Source organism: Giraffa tippelskirchi, chromosome 11, assembly GCF_054371585.1.
Source record: "Giraffa tippelskirchi isolate mGirTip1 chromosome 11, T2T-mGirTip1v1.2.pri, whole genome shotgun sequence".
Taxonomy (NCBI): Eukaryota; Metazoa; Chordata; class Mammalia; order Artiodactyla; family Giraffidae; genus Giraffa; species Giraffa tippelskirchi.
Window position 1 is genome coordinate 26,605,714 of NC_137285.1, and position 24,349 is coordinate 26,630,062.

A 24,349-nucleotide genomic window follows, 5' to 3' on the forward strand; every position below is an offset into this window, starting at 1 on the left:
AGCATGCCCCGCCCCGCCGCTGTGAGGCGGCGCTGGGCTCAGTCCGGTCGGGAGCCGGGCGCGGGCGCTGGGCGCACGGGCGCGGGGGGACTGCCACCGCCGCGCCGCCGGCCCTTTGAGCGCGATGCGGCGCCGCGCCGCCCGGGAACCCGGCCCGCCGTTCCCCTGGCCCCGGGTCCCGCCGCTGCCGCTGCTGCTGCTCGTGCTGGCCGCCCGAGGGGGCTGCGCCGCGCCCGCGCCTCGCGCGGAGGACCTCAGCCTGGGAGTGGTGAGTGTGCGGCCGGGAGGCGGGCTCCCGCGGGCGGGGGAGACCCCGTCAGGGCGCCTCGGCGCCTGCGGGAACCCGGACGCCATGGACCCATTTTCTGGGCGGGAAAGCTGAGGCTGGGTCGTAGGCTGAGTGTCTGACCCGCGCCCACCTGGATCTGGGAGAGGCGCGCCGGGTCCCTCCTAGGCTGCGTGCGCTGGGAGCCCGCCGCAGTCGCAGGAACCCGCGGAGGTTGGCGGCATACCAGAACCCTGTCCCCGACTACGTGCAGCCCCAAAGAGGCCCCTGAGGCGGATGGGACAGCAGTCGCAGCCTCCCAGAGCTGGGCGTCCCGCGTGCGTTCCCAGTGGGAGTGGCGGGGGTCGGGGGTGCGCACCCACAACCGAGGAGAGGACGGAGCTGCGGAGTGTGGGCGCCCTGGAAAGCTGGTGGTTTCGAGTTTGCTCCGTTGAGGATATTGAGGAACAAGGAACCGACCCCCCAACCCTCCACTAGGCATGGATCTTGGCCCTATTTCCTGTTCCCTTCCAGCCCCAGGACGGCCAGCCTTGCCTTGCCGCCCTGTCCCCGTCCTGAACCTGATGAGGTGCCCCCCCTCAACCATTCGCAGACTCGGATGTAGCCCCACCGCCTTATCCTGCGCTTACCCCCCGCCCAGTATTAGCTGTGTCCCACTGGCTTGGAAACCATACAGAGGGGCTGCGCAGTGGCCTCTTCCCACGTCCCCTCCCCCGTTCAGTCCGCCAGGCTTGGAACCTCCTCCTTGGGACTTGGAAGATTTAGATCACACTTTATGGGTCTCCACCCCCAGGCGTGGGGAGGCCGGGTGTGGGCACATGGGGGCCGATGGATTAAGCAGATTCCTTCTGAGGCTTCCGCCCTGCAGTTGCCCTCACTTGGGCTCCCTGCCTCCGCACCTGGCCCTCGGCAGTCTCCTAGAAGGGTACTGACAGGGCTCCTCTCCCAGGCTATTAGCATTCTCGAGCTCCAGGTGGATTTCAGGCCAGTGCAAGCATTTGGGGGGCATCCACAGCCCCGTGGTTGGCAGGACTTGGCCACAGGTTCTGGGTAAGGAACAGTCTCTGGCCACCCCCGCCCAGCTGCCCCAGCCCCCCGCAGCCATCTGGGAGGGCACAGCCACAATCCGTGCTGTCTGCACTCGAGGGACCCCCAGAGCCGCTTCCTCCCAGCCAAAATGTTCTGAAATTCAGGTGCCTTTACCCACCTCTGGGGCTTGGGGTGTCCTGAATCCCCTCTTGGGGTGCAGGCTCTGAGGGCATCAAATCTCTGGGTCTGGGTTGGGTGGCAGTAGAATCAGACTGTCACCTTCCAGCTTTGAGGGTTACTGGGGATCAGGCCCCCACCATCAGGACACGGAGCTCCTGGCCCAGTCAAGTTCATTTATCAGTCCGAGTGCTGTTGTGAAGTTTCTCGATGCCTACCCAGAGGGAGCGGGTCAGGTACATTCCTCCTGGTTTGCACCTCCATGCCTCCTTCTCTGTCTGCTCCTCTGGCTTCCCGGGCACCAGGGGGTCCCCCGGCCCCACACCCTGTGGGAGGCACTGGGCAGGGAATGTGGCCCCTCAGTCTGGAGCCCCAGAGACTGCAGGGCCCTGGCATCCAACCCAGCTGGTAAAGAGCAGAGGTTGCTGCCCCTGCTCCGAGAGACCCCCGCCAGGAGAAGGCCAGGTCTCTTCCAGGCTGGTGTGGGAGAAACCTTCCTGCATCGTGCCCCCAATTTGCGGACAGAGGGCGGTCTCTGGTGGTCTTTGGGGGAATGACACCTCAGTACATCAGACCCAGAGGTGCAGGAAGACCGGCAGGGATTTGCAAGGAGGAAGGGGGAACTCCTTTCTACCCACCCTCTGCAGACCGCCCCCGGGGGCCCACTGACTCTGGATATTAAGGTCTAGGGCTGCCAGTGAGGAGAAGGGCCCCTTTGTAAGTGTGATCCAGCTTCTGCCAGACAGAGCTGTGCCCAGCGGGTCTCTCAAGCGCTGGCTGCCCCCCGGGAGGGGCTCCCTGGCCCAGCCGCCGCCGGAGCATCAGAGGAAAACAAAGCACCGGATTGAGGCCCGCTGCGCTGTCCCAACAGCAGGCTTTCAGGCCGTGGCGGAGCGGGACAAAAGAGCCCCATGCCCTCCTGGGGTTGTCGGCTGAGCCGCAAGTCCTTCTGGGCCTGTTTTCATTATTTTATTTCTGAGTAAGTAATATCCACGGCAAAATATTCAGGCCATACAGAAGGGTCCGCAGGGGTGATCGTCTCCCTCATTTCCTAAGGATTCTTCTAGAGGTTGTCTGGGCACATAAAAGGGCATGAGGCCTCCGCCCCTTATTTCTATGGTTGACAACCTGCTGTCCACTGCTGTGTGCCCTGCTGTTTTCACTTCCCAGTCTGTCTTGGGGAACAGTCGGTATTGGAAATTCTTTATCTGCCTGGTTCTTTCTGTCCACCCATCACATTTCACTGCATGGATGTGACTGACATCCATTAGCCAGACCCCGGCTTGGACATGCAGGCTGTTCCTAATGTTTCACCGTAGTCAGGAGCGGCCAGAACGCCCAGTTACTGCAGCGTGAGTATGTGAGGGGCTCAGCCCTGCGGGAGCCCAGTAACAGGCATACACGGAACGTGTCACGAGTTGACAGATTTGCCGACCAGTCCTCTAAAGTTTGGGCTTCCCTGATGGCTCAGTGGTAAAGAATCCAGCTGCCAATGCAGGAGACATGGTTTCAATCCCTGGGTTGGGAAGATCCCCCAAAGAAGGAAATGACAACCTACTCCAGTATTCTTGCCTGGAAAATCTCATGGACAGAGGAGGAGCCTGGCGGGCTATAGTCCATGGGGTTGCAGAGTCAGACGTGACTTAGCAACTGAGCACACACCTCTAAAGTTTGTTCTCGGGTTTGTATCCCAGCAACAAAGTCTATGAGCTCTTGTGCCTCATACCACACGTGTCGGCAGTTCTTTTGGTTCTCTGACTATGGCTTGTGGCTGAGAACATGTGAGGGTAGCTGGGAATCATCAGGGCCCTCCCTCAGTGGCCCAGGGGGCTGGGCAGGGGTGGAACACCTGTGAGCACCTTTCCCCCTGCAGAGGTGGGGAGGGGGTGACAGGGGTGGCCGTCACCCAGGCCTCAGCCAGTGGCCTCTGGGTCCCTGCTTCTCAATGCCAGTGCCCTGCTTCTCAATGTGGGCTCTTGGTGTGCTCAGAATCCGCATCACAACTGGTTTGGAGCCAGGAATATTCCTCTCGGTGCAGTCAGGGAACCCAACCAAGGGGACAGGGGCAGTCTCCCTGAGCTGCAGGGGGAGAGCCTCAGCTCCCAGGTCTCCCGCCCACCCCTCCAGAGCTTGAATTTAAATGTGAAGGTCTTAGGACCCATCTGGTCCCCTCCTCGACCCTCCTTCCCATTCCCACCCTGCAGGCATGTTGTCAACAAGTGAGTTCATTTCCCGGACACTCATTGCCCTGGGCATCTGAATGACTGAGAAGTCTTTGTGGCGCTTTTGTAGGGGCCCACATGGTGTGGGCACAACCACGCTGGATGCCCGTGGTCTGAGCACTGGGAGTGTGGACTCTGACTAAACAGGCCAGTGACCAGCCTGGCCGCTGAGGAAATGTCATTGCTCTTTCAAGAGCTCTGGAACCAGCCCCTCTGGTCAAGGGTCCCAGGCTGCTGCCTACCAGTATGGGGGTGGGGGGATGTCTGTGCTGGGCCTCAGTCTCCTGATCTGTAAAATGGGGCCATGAGAGCAGAACAGTTGGGATATTACCTGACTGATGCCCCTGAATCGCTCACAACAGCATCTTGTGGAAAGTAAGCTGCCTTCACACTCTGAGGGGGGAGTGTGGGAACAGGGAGAAGCCTGGGGAGCAGTTAGGGGCTCACCGGGGTGCTCGCCGATGCAGTGCCTTCCTGAGGGTTTCTGAGGGTGCTCTGAGCACCCCATGTGGTTTTTGCCTCTTGGTTAATGGTGGCTCAGAGCTTCCAGTGAGACACTCCAGGTGCAGAGTCTGTGCTGTGCACATGAAGGGTGACAGACGCATCTGTCACACACTAGCTCACAGCCCTCTGGGTCCCTTCCAGACACTATCCTGCTCTCAGGAGGGAAGGACAGTGGTCTGGGCAGCATGCCAAGCCCACTTCCCCTCCTCACCTGGCCCACTCGTCCACTCCTCCACCCTCTCTTCTCTGTGTACCCTAGTCCCACCAGCTCCTTTCTGTTCCCTGAACTTCCCACACTGGTTCCAGCCACGGGACCTTTGCACTGGCTGTTCCCACTGCCGTGAATTTTCATCTCGGCTCATCACCTAGCCAGCTCCTTCTCATCTTTCAGGGTTCTGCCCGACACCACCCTCCAGTCACCCCTCCACTCTGTCACTTCTATTAGCACAGGGTTCCTGGGAATAGGCCCTGAAGCTAGAGAGCCTGGGTTCCCATCCCAGCTCTGTCCTGTGCTGTGTGACTGTGAGCAAGTGTCCTGACCGCTCGGCCCCTCAGTTTCCTCATCTGTAAAATGGGCATAATAATAGCCCCTACCTGTAAGATCATTGCAGCAGTTCTTTATTGAGCACCTGCTGTGTGCCAAATGTGAACTGAACCTCACGGACAACACACCCCTGTCCTCACAGTTTTCCCCTACAGCTGCTGTGAACATAACTCAATGATCATTGGCCATTAGGATCAGTTGTCATAGTTATCACCCATGACACTTGTTTTTCACGTGTTTAGTGTTGGTCTTTCATACAAGACTGTCCCTCCTGGGTGGACGGCAGGGTGGGATCCCCCCAGGTCTTCACTCTCCTCCCAGCACCTGGCACAGGGAGCCCTCGATGAGGGTGTCCAATGGGTGGATGGACTGTCCCAGGTGGGCCTGGGAGCATCCCCCTGGGGAAGATGCTGGGATGAGGGATCATCCCAACAGAAGCAGCCCCCGGAGGAATTCCCACCCTGCTGGGGAGTCCCCAGGTCCTTTCTCTCTGGGTCTTAATTGGCTGGACATCCAAGGGAGTCACACACAGATTCAACCCAGAGCCGCACCATGTGACCGCGGGCCATTTCTGCAGCTGCACCTGAGGGGGCGTGACACCACCCTCATCAGTGCTGGCAGATGAGTGGGTGAAGGTCAGAGGTGGCAGCACTCAGTGGGTGCTGAAGGGTCTGTTATTATTTGGGTCTGGGGGTGGGTGCTCTAAAGCCGCTGCCCGCCCACCTCCATTGTCCCTGATGCTGTGGTGATGTCTGCACTGCCCTGGCCTCCGTTTCCTCGTCTGTGCCCTGGGACCAAGGACACCCACTCTGCATACCCCCACGAGGCCGGCGGAGTCCAGTCAGTTACGGAGCACAAAGTGGGGGGCAGACAGTTCAGCTGTCTGTCCCCACGGTCCCCACTGGCCCCAGGCCCCTCCCAGCCCATCAGACAGGTGTCCTGGGGTGAGCTCGCCTCACTCCCGTCCTGGTCCCACTGCTGGCACGCAGGGCGAACCCTTCTGTGCCTTCATTTCCCCACCTGAAAATGGGGCAATAGTGGCCAGGCCAGGGCTGGGGGAAGGACCTAAGGAGGCACTGCACACAGTAAGCACCTCTTGTTTACTGGCACCGTCCACACGCATTACAGCAAGGCCTTCCCTCACCCTCCAGTCCAGCCGTCCATGACAGGTTGGTTTACCGAGTCCCCTGGGAGCCAGCGCTGGGGCCGTGGGTTGAAGGCTGACCCGCTGGGCGGAGGGACTGCTCAGGACATAAACACGAGGCCTCTTTGTGGGGGTGATGGCCCACTTGCCTGTGACTCTGATGAGGTCAAGAGTTTTGTGGTGTGTACGTTAAACATCCTTAGCACTGTGAACAGATGCACGTTGTGTCAACCAGTGATAAACAATACAGAGAAAAATAAAACCAAGCAGGCGGGGGCTGGGGATGGGAAAGCCATGGGAAAGATGGTAGGTGACTTCGTCTGGTTTGCAGGAGGGGCTAACACCCTGCCCCCTGCCAGTGCCTTGGGTAGAGCACCCACGTCTCGGGCCTCAGTTTCCCCATCTGCAGTAATGGCTCAGCTCAGGGGGGTCCTGACAGGGAGGAGGAAGAGAGCATGTCCTTGGCTATTAGGGATTACCCATGATGAGGCTGCCCCTGCAAGTTTGAGGCTCCCCCTCCTGGCCCTCCCCCGCCCCTTGGCCTTCTGGAAAGTTCACCCTCCTCCCACACAGCCTGGTTGCCCTGGAGACACACACGGTCGCCGTGGTGACAGAGGGAGGACCAGTGGGTGAGCACAGGAAGGGGCCAGCCCAGGCGACCCACAGGCTCTGTAGGTATTAGGGGGCAAGGGGCGGGACTGGAGACAGCTGAATGGACAGGAGGTCTGGGCCCCCACCCCAGGGGCTGACGTTCCATGGGTATTACCGTGGAAGGGGGCAGGAAGAGGGGCTGCAGTGGCTCCAGAGGCCTAGGCAGGGCATTTGGCAGACTTTGCCCTGTGCAAGGACCTCAGCTCTGAGGTTGAGTTCTCAGCCTGGTTCCCCTCAGATTAGTTCCAGCCTCTACTAACTACCAGGAAAAAACAGTTAAGCCCTGGCCATTCGAGAATTTTTGTCTCCCTTGAAGATCGGGATGAGCTAGCAAGTTGAGAGGAAGAGAGACAGAGAAAGGAGTTTTTAGACACCCCCTCCCTCCCTGGGCTCCAGGGCTGTTCCTTTCCAGCTGCGATGGGGGCTTCTTGTGTGGACACATGTTTCCACTGAACAGGGGAGAACAGGATGGCTCAGGGCTGAGCTGGGGTCCCCTTGGGCTCTTCAGGACCAGCAGCCTCCCCCTAAATCCAGCAGAGATTTGTCCTGTTGTCACACATCTCCTGAGGATTTCGCCCCCATGCCCCCCACCCCCTCCAGTGACCCCCACCGCCCCCCACCCCCTTGAGCTGAGGGTTGTTCCCAGCCCCCATTCCAGCTACTCCAGGGATCTATGCAGAAGCCCACCAGCTCTGTGGGGGCCAAGGGGAGGAGGTGAGGTGAGGGTGTGAAGAGAGGGGACTGGCTTTGTGATGGGGGAGTGGCTGCACTGGGCCAGGTGGGTTGGCTGAGCCAAAGCCTGTGGGGAGGGGATGGGGAGGGGTGGGGGGTCCTCCCTCCCACCAGCCCTCTAGATCCCATCAGCATGCTCTCATGCTCTGGCAGCCAGCAGGGGCTGCAAACGGCAGTGCTCCGGAGCCTGGGCAGGTACCAGCAGCTGCTGACCATGGCCAGAGCAGTGCCTGTCCCACAGCGGCCCGTGCCCAAGCCCTGCCCTTGGTCTGCAAGTGGACACAGAGCCCAGCCACTCAGAGCTGCAGCTAAAACCTCCTGCTTTGCAATATTCACAAACACTTCCAAACCACCTGAAGTACTCTTTAGGCCTGAAGTCCAAAAATATGCATGGCCTCCCAGCGAGGCTCCCAGGACCAGAGGAAGCCACTCCTTTGTAACCCCCGTGGAGCCCTGGTAGGGCTGGGAGCAGGGGGCTGCTTGGGTCAGACATCCAGCTGTTATCCCAACCTATAGCGTGACAGCTGGGAGGTGAGTGGTTCTCCCAGGCTGTCTCAGCCCCAGCCCTCCCAAAGCAACTGGCCTGAGTGGGAAAAAGCTCTCACCTGAGTGGATCATTACCTGGTAGGGGAAATGGGGGCCAGCATCCTCACCTAGCATCATGTACCATCTGAGGGAACTCTGGAGGACTTCCTGGAGGAGGCAGCCTCATGGTGCTAAACGGCTCCCAGCTCTTTAGCCTAGGCCTGCAGTGTTAGCAAAGAGCTGCAAAATGTGTGTGTTTTCTGACTTTCAGAAGGAAAATGGCAGAATCAAGATTTTAAAATAGCTTTAAAATTGTCCCCCAAAATGTGTAGCCGCAAATACACATCTGTCTTTTTTTATAATTTTTATTGGAGTATAGTTGATTTGGGCTTCCCAGGTGGTGCTAGTGGTAAAGAACCTGCCTGCCAATACAGGAGATGTAAGAGAGGTAGGTTTAATCCCTGGGTCGGGAAGATCTCCTTGAGGAGGGCATGGCAACCCACTCCAGTATTCTTGCCTAGAGAATCCCATAGACGTAGGAGCCTGGAGGGCTACAGTCCATAGGGTTGCACAGAGATGGACACAGCTGAAGCGACTTAGCAGGCACACATGCCCATAGTTGATTTACACTGTTGTGTTAGTTTCTGCTATATAGATAGCTATGTGAATAAGGAAATAGATGGGGAAACAGTAGAAACAGTGTCAGACTTTATTTTTGGGGGCTCCAAAATCACTGCTGATGGTGATTGCAGCCATGAAATTAAAAGACGCTTACTCCTTGGAAGGAGGGTTATGGCCAACCTAGATAGCATATTTAAAAGCAGAGACATTACTTTGCCAACAAAAGTCCGTCTAGTTAAGGCTATGGTTTTTCCAGTGGTCATGTATGGATGTGAGAGTTGGACGGTGAAGAAAGCTGAGCGCCGAAGAATTGATGCTTTTGAACTGTGGTATTGGAGAAGACTCTTGAGAGTCCCTTGGACAGCAAGGAGATCCAATCAATCCATCCTAAAGGAGATCAGTCCTGGGTGTTCATTGGAAGGATTGATGTTGAAGCTGAAACTCCAATACTTTGGCCACCTCATGCGAAGGGTTGACTCATTGGAAAAGACCCTAATGCTGGGTAGGATTGGGGGCAAGAGGAGAAGGGGACGACAGAGGATGAGATGGTTGGATGGCATAGCTGACTCGATGGACATGGGTTTGGGTAGACTCCGGGAGTTGGTGATGGACAGAGAGGCCTGGCGTGCTGCAATTCATGGGGTCACAAAGAGTGGGACAAGACTGAGCGACTGAACTGAACTGATGTGAATAAAAATACACATCTGTAACATGAAATGCTCTCTTGAGCGTTTCCGGGGCCCAGTGATTAGCCATGAGACTCGCTCATTAAATCTTGTTGATAACTGACGGGATGCATTTTTTAAATTAATTAATTAATTAATTTTGGCTGTGCTGGGTCTTCATTGCTATGCGAGCTTTCCTCTAGGAGCATTGAGTGGGGGCTTCTCTCTAGTTGCCGTGCATGGGCTTCCCATTGCGGTGCCATCTCTTGTTGCAGAGCTGGGGCTCTGGGGTGCGTGGGCTTCAGTAGTTGTGCCACGTGAGCTCAGTAGTTGTGGCGCACGGGCTTCATTGCTCCACAGCATGTGGGATCCTCCCAGATCAGGGATCAAACCCAAGTCTCCTGCATTGGCAGATGGACTCTTTAGCACTGAGCTACCGGGAAAGCCCCCGGGTTGCATTTTAATGTGTTTGAAGTGATGTGAAGGGAGGTCCTCTTAAAAGAAGGGTGCTCAGGGGTGCAGAGGCGCCAGCTCCGCAGAGGGCAGAGCCCAGAGTGGAGATTGAGCCTTTCTGCCTACTCGTCTGAGTGCAGGATGTCACTCGGGTGTGTCCACTGGGAGCACTCTATGGTTGCTGTCCACTGTCCTGCCCGACAGCCTAATAGGGGCTCCCAGACCTGAGAGGGGCCTCCGGTGTCCCCCAGTTGGGCACATTCTGGGAGGCCCCCAGAAGTTAGGGAGGAAGTCAAGGAACAGAGAGAACCCCAGCAAGGACTCAATGTTTCCTGGAAAGCAGGGGTGTGGAGTGAGGGGGGAATCCGGCTAGTTCTCTGCAGGTGTATGCAAATTATATGCAAATAATTGAGGGCACTCCTGGTCAGCTGAGGCTCCTAGGCATTCCCAGAGGATGGACCACCTCCCACTAAGCATCTGCCACGCCCCTGGAGGTGGGGGGCATAAATCCCCAGGGCAAGGAGTCCATAGGCAGGAACTATATACTCATCAGCTTCCTAGGGGCCCTGTAGGTGGTGTAAATGAATAGAGCAGAAAAGGAAAAAGTAGACCTGCAAGTCAGTACGTCTCTTGAAGCCTGGTCTGGAAGGGAGTGGAGCTCAGAGTATCGCCAGAACCCTGCCTTCCAGCCACCCATGGGTCTTCCACAGACTGGCTGGTGAGCCTGCCCCCGGCGCTGCGTCCACGTGGCTGAGTGCTTTTCTCGGGGTTGTCACCCAGCTTGGGAAGTGGGCGCCTGCACCATTTGCCTTTGAAGAAACAGAAGCCCCCCAGAGGGTCCCCCTGGATGGCATCGGTGCCTCCCTGTCCCCCCAGATGGTAAAGGTGGCTGGGCCAGGGAAGGGGGCTCTATGTGTGTCCGTGGCATAAAGGGTTGCCCCCATTCCTGCTTCCTGCTTGGCTCAGGGGTTCCCCCCAGGGGCACTTTGCAGAGACCTGTCCCCTGACAACCAGCGCCACACATGCTTTACATGGAGGGTGCCTGTGTCAGGTGCTGACCTGAGTGTTTCCACGTTCTAACTCATTACATCCTCACTTCCACAGGTGAGGAAACGGCCTAGAGAGAGCACTGACTTGCCTCAGTTGCACAGTGAGGAGGGGGCTGGGTAGGATTTGAACCCAGTCAGCTTGGCTTCAGTGTCTGGGCTCTTAACTCCTGTGCATGTGCAGCAGATTCTTAAAACCGGTTTCTGAGCCCATTGCCCTTCTCAGCATGGGCTTCAGAGCTTGGATCCTGAACTGCTGCCTCACTACCAGCTCAAGGCCTGAATTTGGCACTCATGATGTTAAATAACCTTTTGAAAATTTCAATTTTATAAGTGTCCCTTGGGCATTTTGCTGTCGCAGGAGGAGGGAGGTGGGGCAGGCTGCCACGAACAGTTGTACAGTTTGTGCACTGCTGAAGCCCATCCCATCTAAGGAGCATCAAGTTTATCAAGACATTTCTGCAGCCTCCTGTAAAGAAATTTAAGGAAGGAGCAACAGACACCCTGTGGGCTAGTGGGCAGGGGCTGGAGTGTTGAACTGAGCTGGGAAAGGCCTGCCCCTTACAGCAGTGGGGGCTCCGGGCAATGACTCTTCTGTGGGGCTGAATCCCCACCTCTACCACCCCTCACCCTGCTCTCTGCCCGCAGGAGTGGCTGAGCAGGTTTGGCTACCTGCCCCCAGCGGACCCCGAAACGGGACAGCTGCAGACACCAGAGGAGCTGTCCAAGGCCATCGTGGCCATGCAGCGCTTCGGAGGCCTGGAGGCCACCGGCGTCCTAGGTCAGTCCTTGGGGTGCAGTGGGAGATGGGTGCCAACCTGGCTTCTCCCAAGTACCCCTGCAGCCTGCCTTGCTGTCCTGGGACGGGGGGGAGGATTCTCACTGCCTGGGGGCCCTCCATCGTCCGCCTCCCCTCCCCATCCCCGGTGTGGGCACGGTAGTGGGTGAGTGTACCAGCTACGCCCAGACCCCATTTCCACACTTACAGCGGGATCTTAAACTCCACGCCATGGGCCAGGCAGACCAGGTGTGGGAGTGAGTTCTGGCCACCCAGGCCCCACTTGAGTCTTGCCCCATCAGGGGTGGCTTTCCAAGGGAAACCAGAAGTCTGGGGTGTTTATGCGAGCGCCCCATTTTTTACATTTTGACAACAAATTCCAATTTTGTAAAGACTCTCAGCAGGGCTGGCCGATCGAAACATGTCTGTCCCCAGGCATCTCCAGAGTAGACACATGTGTCACACACAGAGCCGTTGGGCTGAGTGTCCCGTGAGATGCAGGAAGTGTTGGCAACAGTCCCAGTTGGGGTGGTGCCCCCTCCGATTGCTCGGGGCCCCTGCCGTACATTAGTAAATGCTTTGGCGGCCCCCACCCTGTCTGTGGACACACCCCTGGCAGTGGGGCCTGACGCAGCTGGAGACCCAGGCCTCATCCCCCCAGACCTGGTGTGGGGAGCCAAGGGGATGGGACTGGGGCTTGGAGCCCACTCTCAAGGAGCTGCTGGGAATGCCCGGTTGAGGATGAGTGTGCTCGGGGCCGGACTCCTGACCTCTGTCTGCCCGCCCACCCACCACGCAGATGAGGCCACCCTGGCGCTGATGAAAACCCCTCGATGTTCCCTCCCTGACCTCCCGGCTGTGGCCCCGGCTCGAAGGAGACGCCAGGCTCCAGCCCTGACCAAGTGGAACAAGAGGAACCTGTCGTGGAGGTGGGCAGGGCTTTCCTGGGGTCTGGGTGTCACGAGGGCAGCCAAAATGAGCACCTGCAAACCAAGGCTGAAGAGACAGGATTTTGTCCTCTTGCTTCTAGAGGTCAGAAGCCCAAGATCCAGGGGTCGCAGGGTGGTCCCTTGGAGGCTGTGAGGGAGAGTCCGGCCCTGCCTCTATCCAGATGCTGCAGGCAGCTCTGAGTCCACGGCTCCGATCCCTGCTTCCGTCTCCACATGGCCTCCTTTCATGTCTATGTCCCCTTCTGTCCCGTATAAGGACGCTCACTGGATATAGAAAGTGAAGGTGTTAGTCACTCAGTCATGTCCGACTCTTTGCAACCCCATGGGCTGTAGCCCACCAGGCTCCTCTGTCCATGGGATTCTCTAGGCAAGAATACTGGAGTGGGTTGCCATGCCCTTCTCCAGGAGTTCTTCCTCATCCAGGGATCAAAGCCAGGTCTCCCATATTGCAGGCAGGTTCTTTACTGTCTGAGCCACCAGGCCACCCTAATCCGGGATGACCTCATTTCCATCCTTGCCCCGCTGGCATCTGCAAATCCCATTTCCAAATCAGGTCCCCGGTGCCCCACTCGAGGCAGAATGTTCCCGGGAGTGCACTGCAGCCTGGGCGGGGGCGCTGGGCCTGTCCCCGCGGCCTGACCCTGGGCTCTGACCCCGCCCACCCCAGGGTCCGCACGTTCCCGCGGGACTCACCCCTGGGCCGTGACACAGTGCGGGCACTCATGCACTACGCGCTCAAAGTCTGGAGCGACATCACGCCCCTGAACTTCCACGAGGTGGCTGGCAGTGCCGCCGACATCCAGATCGACTTCTCCACGGCCGACCACAACGACCGGTACCCCTTCGACGGCCCGGGCGGCACGGTGGCCCACGCCTTCTTCCCGGGCGACCACCACACCGCAGGGGACACCCACTTTGACGACGACGAGGCTTGGACGTTCCGCTCCTCAGGTGTGTCCAGGGCAGCCCCGGGGACCCTGCGTAACACCCCCCGACCCCCGATTGACCCATGATGGTGTAGGGAGTTACACCAGTGCCCCAGCACTGGAAACCACCATGGCCTCCCCATGAGCCAGCCCCCTGCTGCCTAAAGCCGTGGGCACCTGTCCAACTCAGGAGGACAACACTGTGGTCCTCGTCCAGGCTGATCTCACCAGCCGTCTCTGGCACGGGCAGCCCGCCTGGCCACCCTGGCTGGAACGTGACTCTGTGAGCCCAGCTTGTCCTCATCCCGGTCTCCACTTCCAAGAGGAAGTGGGAACTTGCAAGGCCTCGGTAGGCCTGGGCACATCATCACTTCTGCTAAGTCCCACTGCCCAAAGAAGTTGCAGGCCCCCAGGTTCGAGGCGGGAGGAGGATCAGAGCCAAGTGGCATGACTACAGACAGGGGAGGTGGGGACCCTTGTGAGGGTGGTCTCTGTATCAGGCTGAGGAGCCCATCCCAGCTGGAGGAACCAGCAGGGGCCCCATAGAACCTGTAGGTTCTATGCCATGGTGGGACCTGGGGAATCTGTTCAACTCTGCGGGGTTTGGGGAGCTTATAGTGACCCCTATAACTTGGCTCCTGGTGGCCTGCATAGCCTGAAGTATTTACCATGTAGCCTTTACAGTTTGCCAGCCTTACTGTGAGTGACACACGTGGGGTGGAGAGACCAAGAGACTCCAGGGCCTGAGACGCCCCTGAAGATCCCATAGGGCCTCCTAAGAACCTGAGTGACTCCACAGAACCCCTCTGTCCAGGACTGGGGCCTCCTCCACAACCATCCCGGCGGGCCCATCACATCCCACCCCACAGGTCCCGTCCTGGTGGCCCAGCAGGAACTGACAACCCCTCCCCTGACTCACTGGCTCCTGTGTCCCCAGATGCCCACGGCATGGACCTGTTCGCGGTGGCTGTCCACGAGTTTGGCCACGCCATCGGGCTGAGCCACGTGGCAGCCACACGCTCCATCATGCAGCCATACTACCAGGGCCCGGTGGGTGACCCGCTGCGCTACGGGCTCCCTTACGAGGACAGGGTGCGCATCTGGCAGCTGTATGGTGAGCCCTCCCCCGAGAGCCAGCATGGGTCACCGGGGGATGGGGACAACAATGCTGGGGACCCCCAGAGCCCAGAACCCCACGGAGGAGGGCTGGTTCTATCTTGTTCACTGTGTGCCTAGCATCCAGGACCTGCACACGCTGGCTGCCCCTCAGCACGTGTGGAATGAATAAACAGGTGATTTCTGTTACCAGGGGCCCCTAGGAGCCAGGAGCCCCACTGGCCTTTTCACAGAGCTTGTCTCAGACTCCCTGGGCAAGATCCCACCTTCAACCCCCAGGGGGTTTCAGGTTGTGACAGCTCACATTGATGGTGACCCAGGGCCCCCGCAAAGCACTAACATGTACTAAGTCATCCAATCTTTACAAGCTGTGAAGTCCATACTGCACCCCCACTCAGAGATGGGAGAGCTAAGCCAGGACCAGCCTAGAGCCTGGGGTCTCATCAGGAAATGTGGCAGAAGGAAGCCCATCCTGGGAGCTGACAGAGGTCTGGGGATGGGGCAGTGATGGATCCTCCCCCATATACCCCCCCCATCTCCACACTGGTCTCCCTCACCCCTACCCCAGTCTGTCCCCCACCCACAGGGGCCAAAGCAATTCCCTTAAAGCCTGGGACAGAGCCTCTTACCTGGCGGGGAGGGGGAGGTCAACCTTGCTTTTTCCCCTTTGCAGCCCCTCCCCTCCACCCAGGCCCCTCCCCTGCGTCACTGTTGCCTTTGACATCTGTGGACTTTTTTTCCTTGAATTTATTTTTAATTGAAGGATAATTGCTTTGCAACATTGGTTTCATTTCTGCCATACATCAACAGAATTAGCCATAGGTGTACCTCTATTCCCTCCCTCTTGAACCTCCCTCCCTAACTGTAGTAAAATTTACCATTTTCACCACTTCAGAGCAAACTATTCAGTGACATTTGGCACATTAACAGTGTCGTTCAAGCATCATTTCTATCCACTTCTAGAACTTTTTCATCCTCCTGCCTGCCTCCCGCTCCCGCCTCCCCCATTAGCAGTCACTGCCCAGCCCCTGGCAGACACTCAGCTCCTTTCTGTCTCCATGGATTTGCCTCTCTGGACAGTTCAGATAAATGGAATCCTGCAATGCGTGGCCTTTTGTGTCTGGCTGCTTTCACTTAGCGTGTGTTTTCAAGGGTCATTCCCGTCATAGCATGCATCAGTAATTCCCTCCTTTTTACAGCTGAATAATTTTATTTATCCATTCTTCCGGTGATGGACATTTGGGTTATTTCCACCTTTTGGCCGTGATGAATAATGCTGCTATGCACATTCATGTGCAACTTTTTGTTTGAATACTTGTTTTCTGAAACGCTTGTTTAAGTCATCGAGGCACCTGTGCCTTCTGCTCATGCATCTCGATGCTCAGGCTTGGGGGTGGGGGGGTGGGCATCTCCCCTGTCCTGCTCACCACCGCAATCCAGCTCCTGACTCAGTGCAGGCGCAGTGCCTGCCCACCCGGTGGCCTCGATTCCATCCTGGCAGCTCCAGAAAGGGTGGTGGGTCTGCAGGGAGGTGGGCATGCCAGGCTCAATGCAGCCTCCTTGTCTCCACAGGTGTGCGGGAGTCGGTGTCCCCCACAGCCCAGCCGGACACCCCAGAGCCTGAGGAGCCACCCCTCCTGCCGGAGCCCCCTGACAATCGGTCCAGCACCCCGTAAGCTGTGGGCCCCTGTCTCCACTCTGCAGCCAGCACCACTCCCAGCAGTGGCTTAGAGTCCTGAGCTCCAGGGTCATCTGGGCCTACTGAGCCCTGAGAAATGGTTTCTTTTCTTATGGACAGAAGTGGAGGTGTTGCAGGAAGGGAGACCCCTTCCAGGGCCCAAAAGTGGGCTCATGTCTAACACCTGGAAATGAATTGTCTGAGGACACGCACATGCTGACAAAGCAAGAGACTTTATTGGGAAGGGGCACCTGGGCAGAGAGCAGGAAGGACGGAGAACCCAGAACTGCTCTGCCATGTGGCTCCCAGTCTCGGGTTTTATGGTCATGGGGCTAGCTTCCAGGTTGTCTTTGGCCAATCATTCTGACTCAGAGGCCTTCCTGGTGGCGCACGCACTGCTCAGCCATGATGGATGCCAGTGAGAAGGATCTTGGGAGATGATAGGACACGTGGTGTCACCTTTTGACCTTTTCTGAACTCTTCCGGTTGGTGGTGGCTCATTAGTTCCATGTTCCTTACCGGGACCTCCTATCATAAACTAACTCACACAAATGGTTCCTGTGGTGCCTGGCCAAGGTGGGCAGTTTCAGTCAGTGTGCTTGCCCTAACAGAAGGGACAGCTAACCACCCAGCCCAGAACTGTGCAGAGGCATTACTTTCAAACCCATGATTTCCTCTCCCCCTTTGTCACAGTCATCTATGGCTGTGTAACAAACACCCTTGCCTTGTGGCATCAAACCACCACCATGTTGGTAGGCTCATGGATTCTGTGGGTCAGGAATTTGGACAGGGCACAGGAGGATGGTCAGCTCCACAGGATTGGGCACATCTACTAGGGACTAGAATCCTCTGGGGGCATCTTGACTTGGGTCTAGTGCCTGGGCTGGGCTGACTCTGCTCGTTACTCCTCTGTGGCCTGTGCTGGAGACTGGACTCCTAGAGTGGGTGTCCCAAGGGAGCGTCTGGAGGGTTGGCAGTGCCAGAGGCCAGGCAACAGCTGCCTGTCTTTTAAAGCCCAGCCTCGGATTCGTCTCGCTCGGTAGTAAAAGCAGCAGCCGGAACCCACCTACGCTCATCCCCGACCGCACCCCCCCACCCCGATGGAACAAGTGCCACAGAATCTGCAGGGGCCACCCTCATCCACCCCACCACCTCTGCCCTCACAGCCTCCCTGCCACCTTCACGCTCACATGAAACACACAAACAGAAATCTATGTATCTAGGCTTCCGTGGTTCAGTTTGGTTTTGAGGTTTGGTTTTCCAAGAGTGGAATGTTTTTATGCTTTTCTCACTCAGCTGTCCGTGGTGAATTTCCACTGAGGTCAACAGCTGTTGCTTTATCTTGTGTTGTTATTGTTCTTCATTGCACTTATTTATTGAATAAGTAACACTTGTCAGTGTACACGGCTCCAGAGGCACAAAAAAGCACCCACGGTGAAAAGTTAGTCCTCACTGCTGATGGACCAGCCCACTCCCCAGAGCACATAATTGTTGATGTGCGTATCCTTCCAGAGAGATTCTACACACGTGTAAGAAAGTTAAGCATGTAGACATACACATGTGAGCCCAGTAGGATGCTCATGCGCTGGTCTGCACCACGCCTCTGGCCCCAGGGCCCGTAGAGGCCTCTGTGTCTGTGAAGACACCTGGTTCTCTGAGCTTGAGCTGCACAGTGGTGCGCACGTGCCTTGACCTGTTTTATTTTTTATTTTATTTATTTATTTTCTTGGCCACACTGCACAGCATGTGGGATCTTAGTTCCCCAACCATGGATTGAACCCAGAGCCCCTGCAGTTAGGAAGCTCGGATTCCTAACCACTGGACCACCAGGGAAGTCCCCTGCCCTGCCCTGTTTTTTAAGTTCTGGATTGGTGGGCATTTAACTTCCTGATCTTTTGTCCTCACAAATGATGTTGCTGTGAGTGCTGTCGGTGGGCAGAGCTACAGACTCAGAATCGGGGGACCCAGCAAGTATGCTCAGCGTTTCCGTAGAAAGCGCCCAGCTGGCTTCTCGATGCTTCGCTGGCAACATTGCTCATGCTCCCTGACCCTCACTCACCCAGTGATCCATCTTCGCCAACCTGAAGGGCCAGAATAGGACTCGTTCTCCCCCACTTTTCTCTCTTGACTAAACTGCTGCGGTCAGTGAGCTTGCAGGCGGTGATGAGGGATAAGGGGGTCCTTAGAAGAGGCTCATCCTGGTGGCCTTGTGCAGCCCAGCTCCCCAGGGTGACTCGGCTCAGAGTGGGGCTGCCTCCCTGCCCTGCCTTATCTCTCTCTGCCCCCAGGCCCAGGAAGGACGTGCCCCACAGATGCAGTGCCCACTTTGATGCGGTGGCCCAGATCCGCGGCGAGGCCTTCTTCTTCAAAGGTAACCCCCGCGGGGTCCAGCGGCTGGCAGATGGAAGAGCAGGTCCCACTCTGGGCCCTAGACCGGCCACTTGCAGACCCACCCCCTGTGTCCCCCAGGCAAGTACTTCTGGCGGCTGACCCGGGACCGCCACCTGGTGTCGCTGCAACCGGCACAGGTGCACCGTTTCTGGCGGGGCCTGCCGCTGCACCTGGACAGCGTGGACGCCGTGTACGAGCGCACCAGTGACCACAAGATCGTCTTCTTCAAAGGTGGGCGGGCCCCTACCTGGGTGCCTGCCAGGCATCGCTGACCAGGGGACCGCGGCCCTCACTCCCCAGGACCCCCAAGCTTGCATCCGCCCTGGAGCACTGGTCCTGTGCTTTGCCCTGTGAAGCTAGAGCTCAGGGCAGAGAGCAGCTCACTCATTTGTGCACTCAGCCAATTTGTATTTATTGCGCACCTGCTGTGTGCCCCGCACTGAGGTAGGCACTGCAGGCACGGAGTGGGCAAAACACAGATATCCCTGCCCTCGTTCTGGGGAGGGGGGGACACAGTAAGCACCCACAAGTAATGAGGAAGTTAATTTCAGATAGACCTCAGGGAACAGCATTCCAGGCAGAGGGAACTGCCACTGCAAAAGCCCTGAGGCTAGGACAGTCTTGCTGATTGAAAGACCTTAGAAGAGAGTGGTGAGGCTGGAGCAGAGTGAAGGATGAAGATTCAGGGGAGGCGATGCAGGTCAGGTTGACACCTGAGGGGCCATGGATGTCAGGCTGGATTTATTCTAAGTGCAGAGAGGAACCTGAGGACCTCCCTGGCCCAGGCACAGCTCCCCAGTCTCAGTCCAGGGTGACAGGTCCACTGGAAGAGGGGCGTCACTTCACCCTCTAACACCCCCTCTCCTGGGCTGGGCTGGGGAGGCACAGTTTCTGTTCCTGGGGAGCATGCTGTCTTTGCAGGGAAAAGGCAGGGTGCCTGTCTGCAGCAGGAGACCAAGTCCTGCCAATTCTGTGGGCACTTCGGGGCTCTGAGCCTTCCTCCATCTCATATGCATGGCTGTGCACACATACAGATGTGTTTTGGGGGATCTGTAGCTCCCCAGAGTGAAGCCATCCTGCTGCCCTGATCAAGCCTCTTCAGCCTGGCCTCCCTTGAATGGGGCTCGAGTCCACCTGCTTCACACCCACCCTGGCACCACCACCACCCCCGACAGTGGAATCACTGTCTCCCAACCTGGATGCCTAAGGCGAGCTACAGTCATGGTGGTGGGACCTGCCTGGCATCTTCTAAATAATTTGGATTATTTCTCAGCGTTTAAAACTCGGGAGATCCCCGTGAGAAACCATAGCTCTGTCCTGAAATGTAAGACAGTGTGGGCACTTGGGGCCTGTGCATTTGCCTGGCAGAGTCAGCTGCAGCAGGTCAGGCTGCCCTGTCCAGGTCACCCACGCCAGGCGCCCACTCGGAGGAAAATCTCACAGCCCTTCTCGTTGTTTGTATGGGGCACTCTCTGCAGCTGTGCCATCTTTTCCTTCAATGGTTTTCAGTCTCTGACAGAGGATTTTTTAGAAATTATTTTTAATTGTGGTTAAAAAAAAACACATAATGTAAAATTTACTATCTTAACCACTTTTAAATGTACAGTTCAGGAGCATTAAATACATTCACCCTGTGTCCAACCATCACCACCATCCATCTCTACAGTTTCTTCATCTTGCAAAGCTAGCTGAAACTCTGTCCCCCGTAAACACTACCTCCCCATCCCCCTCTCCCAGACCCTGGCACACCACCTGGCTTTCTGTCTCCATGGATTTGATCACTCTAGGGACCTCACACAGTAGAACCATACAGGATTTGTCCTTCTGTGATAGGCTCGTTTCACTGAGCACAAGGTCCTCCAAGATCCATCCATGTTGTAGCATGTGTCAGAAACGCCCTTCTTTTTTTTTTAAGGCTGAGTAAAATTAAATTGTCCTGGAGGAGGAAATGGCAACCCACTCCAGTATTCTTGCCTGGGAAATCCCATGGACAGAGGAGCCTGGTGGACTCCAGTCCATGGGGTCACAGAGTCGGACAGGACTGAGCATGTATACAACACAATGAATGTTCCCTTGTATGGATGGACCACATTTTATCATCTGTTGATGGACACTTGGGTTGCTCTCACCTCTTAGCTATTGTGAATAACCCTGAGTGTACAGACAGCTCTTGGAGAACTTGCTTTCAGTTCCTTTGTGTATATTCCCAGGGGTGGGGTTACTGGATCCTGTACTAATTCCATGTTTAATTCTTTGAGGAACTGCCAGACTTTTCCACAGCAGCTGCACCATTTTACATTCCCACCAGCAGTGCCCAATTTCCCCATATCCTCAGCTACACTTGTTATTTTCTAGGTGTGTGTGTGGAGGGGGTAGTTGATAATGGCCATGCTAATGCGTGTAAGGCAGTATCTCATCATGTTTTGACATGCATGTCCCTGGTGATTAGTGATGTCAGAAGCACATCGTCTCCTGTGCTTACTGACCATCTAATTATCTTCCTTAGAGAACTGGCTATTCCAGGCCTTTATCCGGCCAAGGATTTTTTTATGTTTTGCTTTTTTTTTTTTTTCAATTGTTTTCTAAATAACTGGGCTAATTTTTGCTAAACCTGAGTGGGGGTAGGGGGACGTGACAACACCTACTCAAACCTATTTCTCACATTCCCACCCTTCCGTGGCAGAATAGCTAAGGATGTTTCTAGAGCTCAAAGCCCAGGATATATCCAACAAGCATCTTAATCACACCATTTTTGGAAAGTTGTACAAACAGATTTGAAGTTCTTGGTGATTTCTCTGCTTCTGTGTAGTCGGACAAGGCTGCACCCAACCAGGTCCAGTTGGGCCTTGACCCAGTGCCCTTCCTGCCCGTGAACATATTCACCCACCTCACGGCAGAACTGACTGAACGAGGCCCCGCAGACCAAAATGGCTTCTCCGGGTGGGGGTGGAGGTCTTGCCCCCATCTGTGATGTGGCCGCCTTATCAGACCCCACGTCCTCTGGCTGCTGCAGGTGTGGGACCCCAGCGCGGCTCACAGCAGGTGCTCGGTGAATCTCAGGGGCGCGCGCACATCGGGGTGTCCGCCCACGGGAGGAGCAAGGGGGGGCCCCTGCCTGGCGGGCTGGGCGAGCCCCGGCCCACGGCTCTTTCTCTCGCCCCCTCAGGAGACAGATACTGGGTGTTTAAGGACAATAACGTAGAGGAAGGATACCCGCGGCCCGTCTCGGACTTCGGCCTCCCGTCGGGCGGCGTCGATGCCGCCTTCTCCTGGGCCCACAATGACAAGACTTATTTCTTTAAGGACCAGCTGTACTGGCGCTACGATGAGCACACACGCCGCATGGACCCCGGCCACCCGGCCCAGAGCCCCCCGTGGAGGGGCGTTCCCAGCACGCTCGACGACGCCATGCACTGGTCCGACGGTGAGCCGAGCAAGGGTGAATCCCTGGCAGCCTCAGCCTCCCCACTTGGGGAGTGGGGATCCAGGGGCACAGGGGTGCGCCTGCTCCGCCTCCTTGGCCACAAACCTCCCCAGGGCCCCCTTGGCCTACTCCTCTGGCGCTTGTTCACCTCTCCCCTCATCCCTTCCTTGCCCCCATCACCCTTCCAGCCGTAGCATCCTCACCCCTTGCTGCCACAGACACGCGCAAGCGCGCAGGCACACACCCCAAGGCCTTTGCACCTGCGGTGCTTCCTCCTGGAACACTTTTCCCGCATACCCACGCGGCGCCTCCCCCACCCACGTCCGTCCTTCTCGCAAACGTCCTTGCAGCGCCCCCTGCCTGCAGTGAGAAGTACACCACCTTCCTACAAGGGCAGTTCAGTTCAGTCACTCAGTTGTGTGGACTCTGCGACCCCATGGACTGCAGCACGCCAGACCTCCCTGTCCATCGCCAGCTCCCGGAGTTTACTCAAACTCATGTCCATTGACCCGGTGATGCCATCCAACCATCTCATCCTCTGTCGTACCCTTTTCCTCCTGCCTTCAATCTTTTCCCAGCACCAGGGTCTTTTCAAATGAGTCAGTTCTTCACATCAGGTGGCCAAAGTATTGGAGTTTCAGCTTCAGCATCAGTCCTACAAGGGCAACTTGTGTTCTATTTTCAAAGCAATGTCCCCAGCATCTAAAAGAGAATGGCACATACTGCTGCTGCTGCTGCTGCTAAGTCGCTTCAGTCGTGTCCGACTCTGTGCGACCCTATAGACGGCAGCCCACCAGGGTCCGCCGGTCTCTGGGATTCTCCAGGCAATAATACTGGAGTGGGTTGCCGTTTCCTTCTCCAGTGCATGAAAGGGAAAAGTGAAAGTGAAGTCGCTCAGTCATGCGACTCTTAGCGACCCCATGGACTGTGGCCTACCAGGCTCCTCCATCCATGGGATTTTCCAGGCAAGAGTACTGGAGTGGGGTGCCATTGCCTTCTCCGTGGCACATACTAGGCTCTCAGTAAATATCCAGTAGCGGAAGGAAAAAAGAAAACCAGGATTACTTCGTTCATGCCCCGCCTCCAGGCGGCTCCGTGAGCTTTCCCAGGCCTCTTAAGGCTCTGAATGCCCACAGATGAACTAGCCGGGGGCTGAGAGCAAGACTCTGAGTCTCACCTAAGACATTCTGCATCTTCTCTACTGCCCCCGCAGCTCTCCGCTCCTTGTCCTCCTGCTGTCTAGCCTGAATCCCGCGTGCTGCAGCGGCCGGAGCTCAGGTGCCCGCTCTCTTCTCCCCTAGGTGCCGCCTACTTCTTCCGCGGCAAGGAGTACTGGAAGGTGCTGGACGGCGAGCTGGAGGTGGCGCCCGGGTACCCTCAGTCCACCGCGCGGGACTGGCTGGTCTGCAGAGACCTACCCGCCGACCCTGAGGGCATGGATGGAGAGGCCGGGGCCCACGCACGGCCGGGACAGCGCGACCACAGCCGCTCGGAGGACGCCTACGAGGTCTGCTCCTGCACCTCCCTCGCCGCCCCTGCCCCGCGGGCTGTGGGCCCACTGCTGGCCGCGCTGCTGAGCTTTCTGTGGACAGCGGCCCAGGCCCTGACGCTGTGACATTCGGTGCTGGCCTTCTGGTCAAGGCCCGGAGCTACGAAGTGCAAGGACTGGTGCCCGCCCCTCCAGCGCCCTAGGCAAGCGTCGCAGCAGAGCGGACCCAGCCTCGCGGATGGGGATGGGCGCCCCCTATTCCCGGACCGAGGCCACCTGGTGCAGCCTCCCTAGCTCTTGCAGAGGCCAGCAGAGGGCGCTGCTCCTTGGGCCGTGGATGCGAGGTTAGCGCCCGCCTGGCCTTGACTGCAGGCTGCGATCTGGGAAGACTTCGTCACCGGGAGCCGTCTTTTCAGCCTGTGAGTGACGGCATCTCACGGAGATTAACAGGAGATTAACATCTCACGGAGATTGACAGGAATGGGCAGGAGTGGGGGCGTTACATCAGGCCTCGGGGCCCTCAGCTCCACAGGCTCTGGAAAAGGCAGCCCGGGAGTCCCACGGGCACCCCCTCCCCATCACCGGACCACACTACCGACCCTGGTGCTTCCGCCCACCCGTGGGGCTTCCTCTCCTGGTCCCTGTGGGCCTGCTGGTTGCCTTGATGAGGGCAGCCTCCCCACACACAGGCGTGTCCCCAAGCTGGGGCCGTGGTGGTCTTGTGACGCATTTCAAACAAACACGACCTCTTCCTGCTTCGTAAAGGCTCAGACTTGGCTCCCTGATGCACCCAGGTGGGTGGAGAGTGGGCGGCCTCTGGGCCTGGAAGGACTCTTGCAGCGCTGACCCCATACCACCAGCACTCTGGAGTGGGGGAGCCTCCAGGAATGCCTCTGTAGTGGTTACCAACACCTTCCTGCCCAACACCTCCTTGACTCCTCCATGACCATCCCAGGTGGTTACACCCATTTCACAGATGAACAAGTTGAGACCCGGTT

General features: G+C 57.3%; 1 protein-coding gene across 3 annotated transcripts; it reads left to right on the forward strand.

Annotated features, from left to right (window-relative positions):
* Positions 1–24,115, forward strand: MMP17 (matrix metallopeptidase 17). 3 transcript variants are annotated; one of them, XM_081539067.1, is made up of 11 exons: positions 6,520–6,581; positions 10,115–10,271; positions 11,248–11,380; positions 12,177–12,306; positions 12,995–13,278; positions 14,191–14,367; positions 15,942–16,041; positions 18,336–18,418; positions 18,517–18,669; positions 21,605–21,862; positions 23,164–24,115. In XM_081539067.1, exons 3-11 carry the CDS (start codon positions 11,341–11,343, stop codon positions 23,475–23,477), a joined length of 1,539 nt encoding a protein of 512 aa, XP_081395193.1. In that variant the 5' UTR covers positions 6,520–6,581; positions 10,115–10,271; positions 11,248–11,340; the 3' UTR covers positions 23,478–24,115. The 3 variants fall into 3 exon arrangements, with proteins under 3 accessions (XP_081395192.1, XP_081395193.1, XP_081395194.1); XM_081539066.1 differs by lacking the exons at positions 6,520–6,581; positions 10,115–10,271 and adding an exon at positions 1–268; XM_081539068.1 differs by lacking the exon at positions 10,115–10,271 and having other exon boundaries at positions 6,541–6,581.
* Positions 24,116–24,349: the final 234 nt, after the last annotated feature.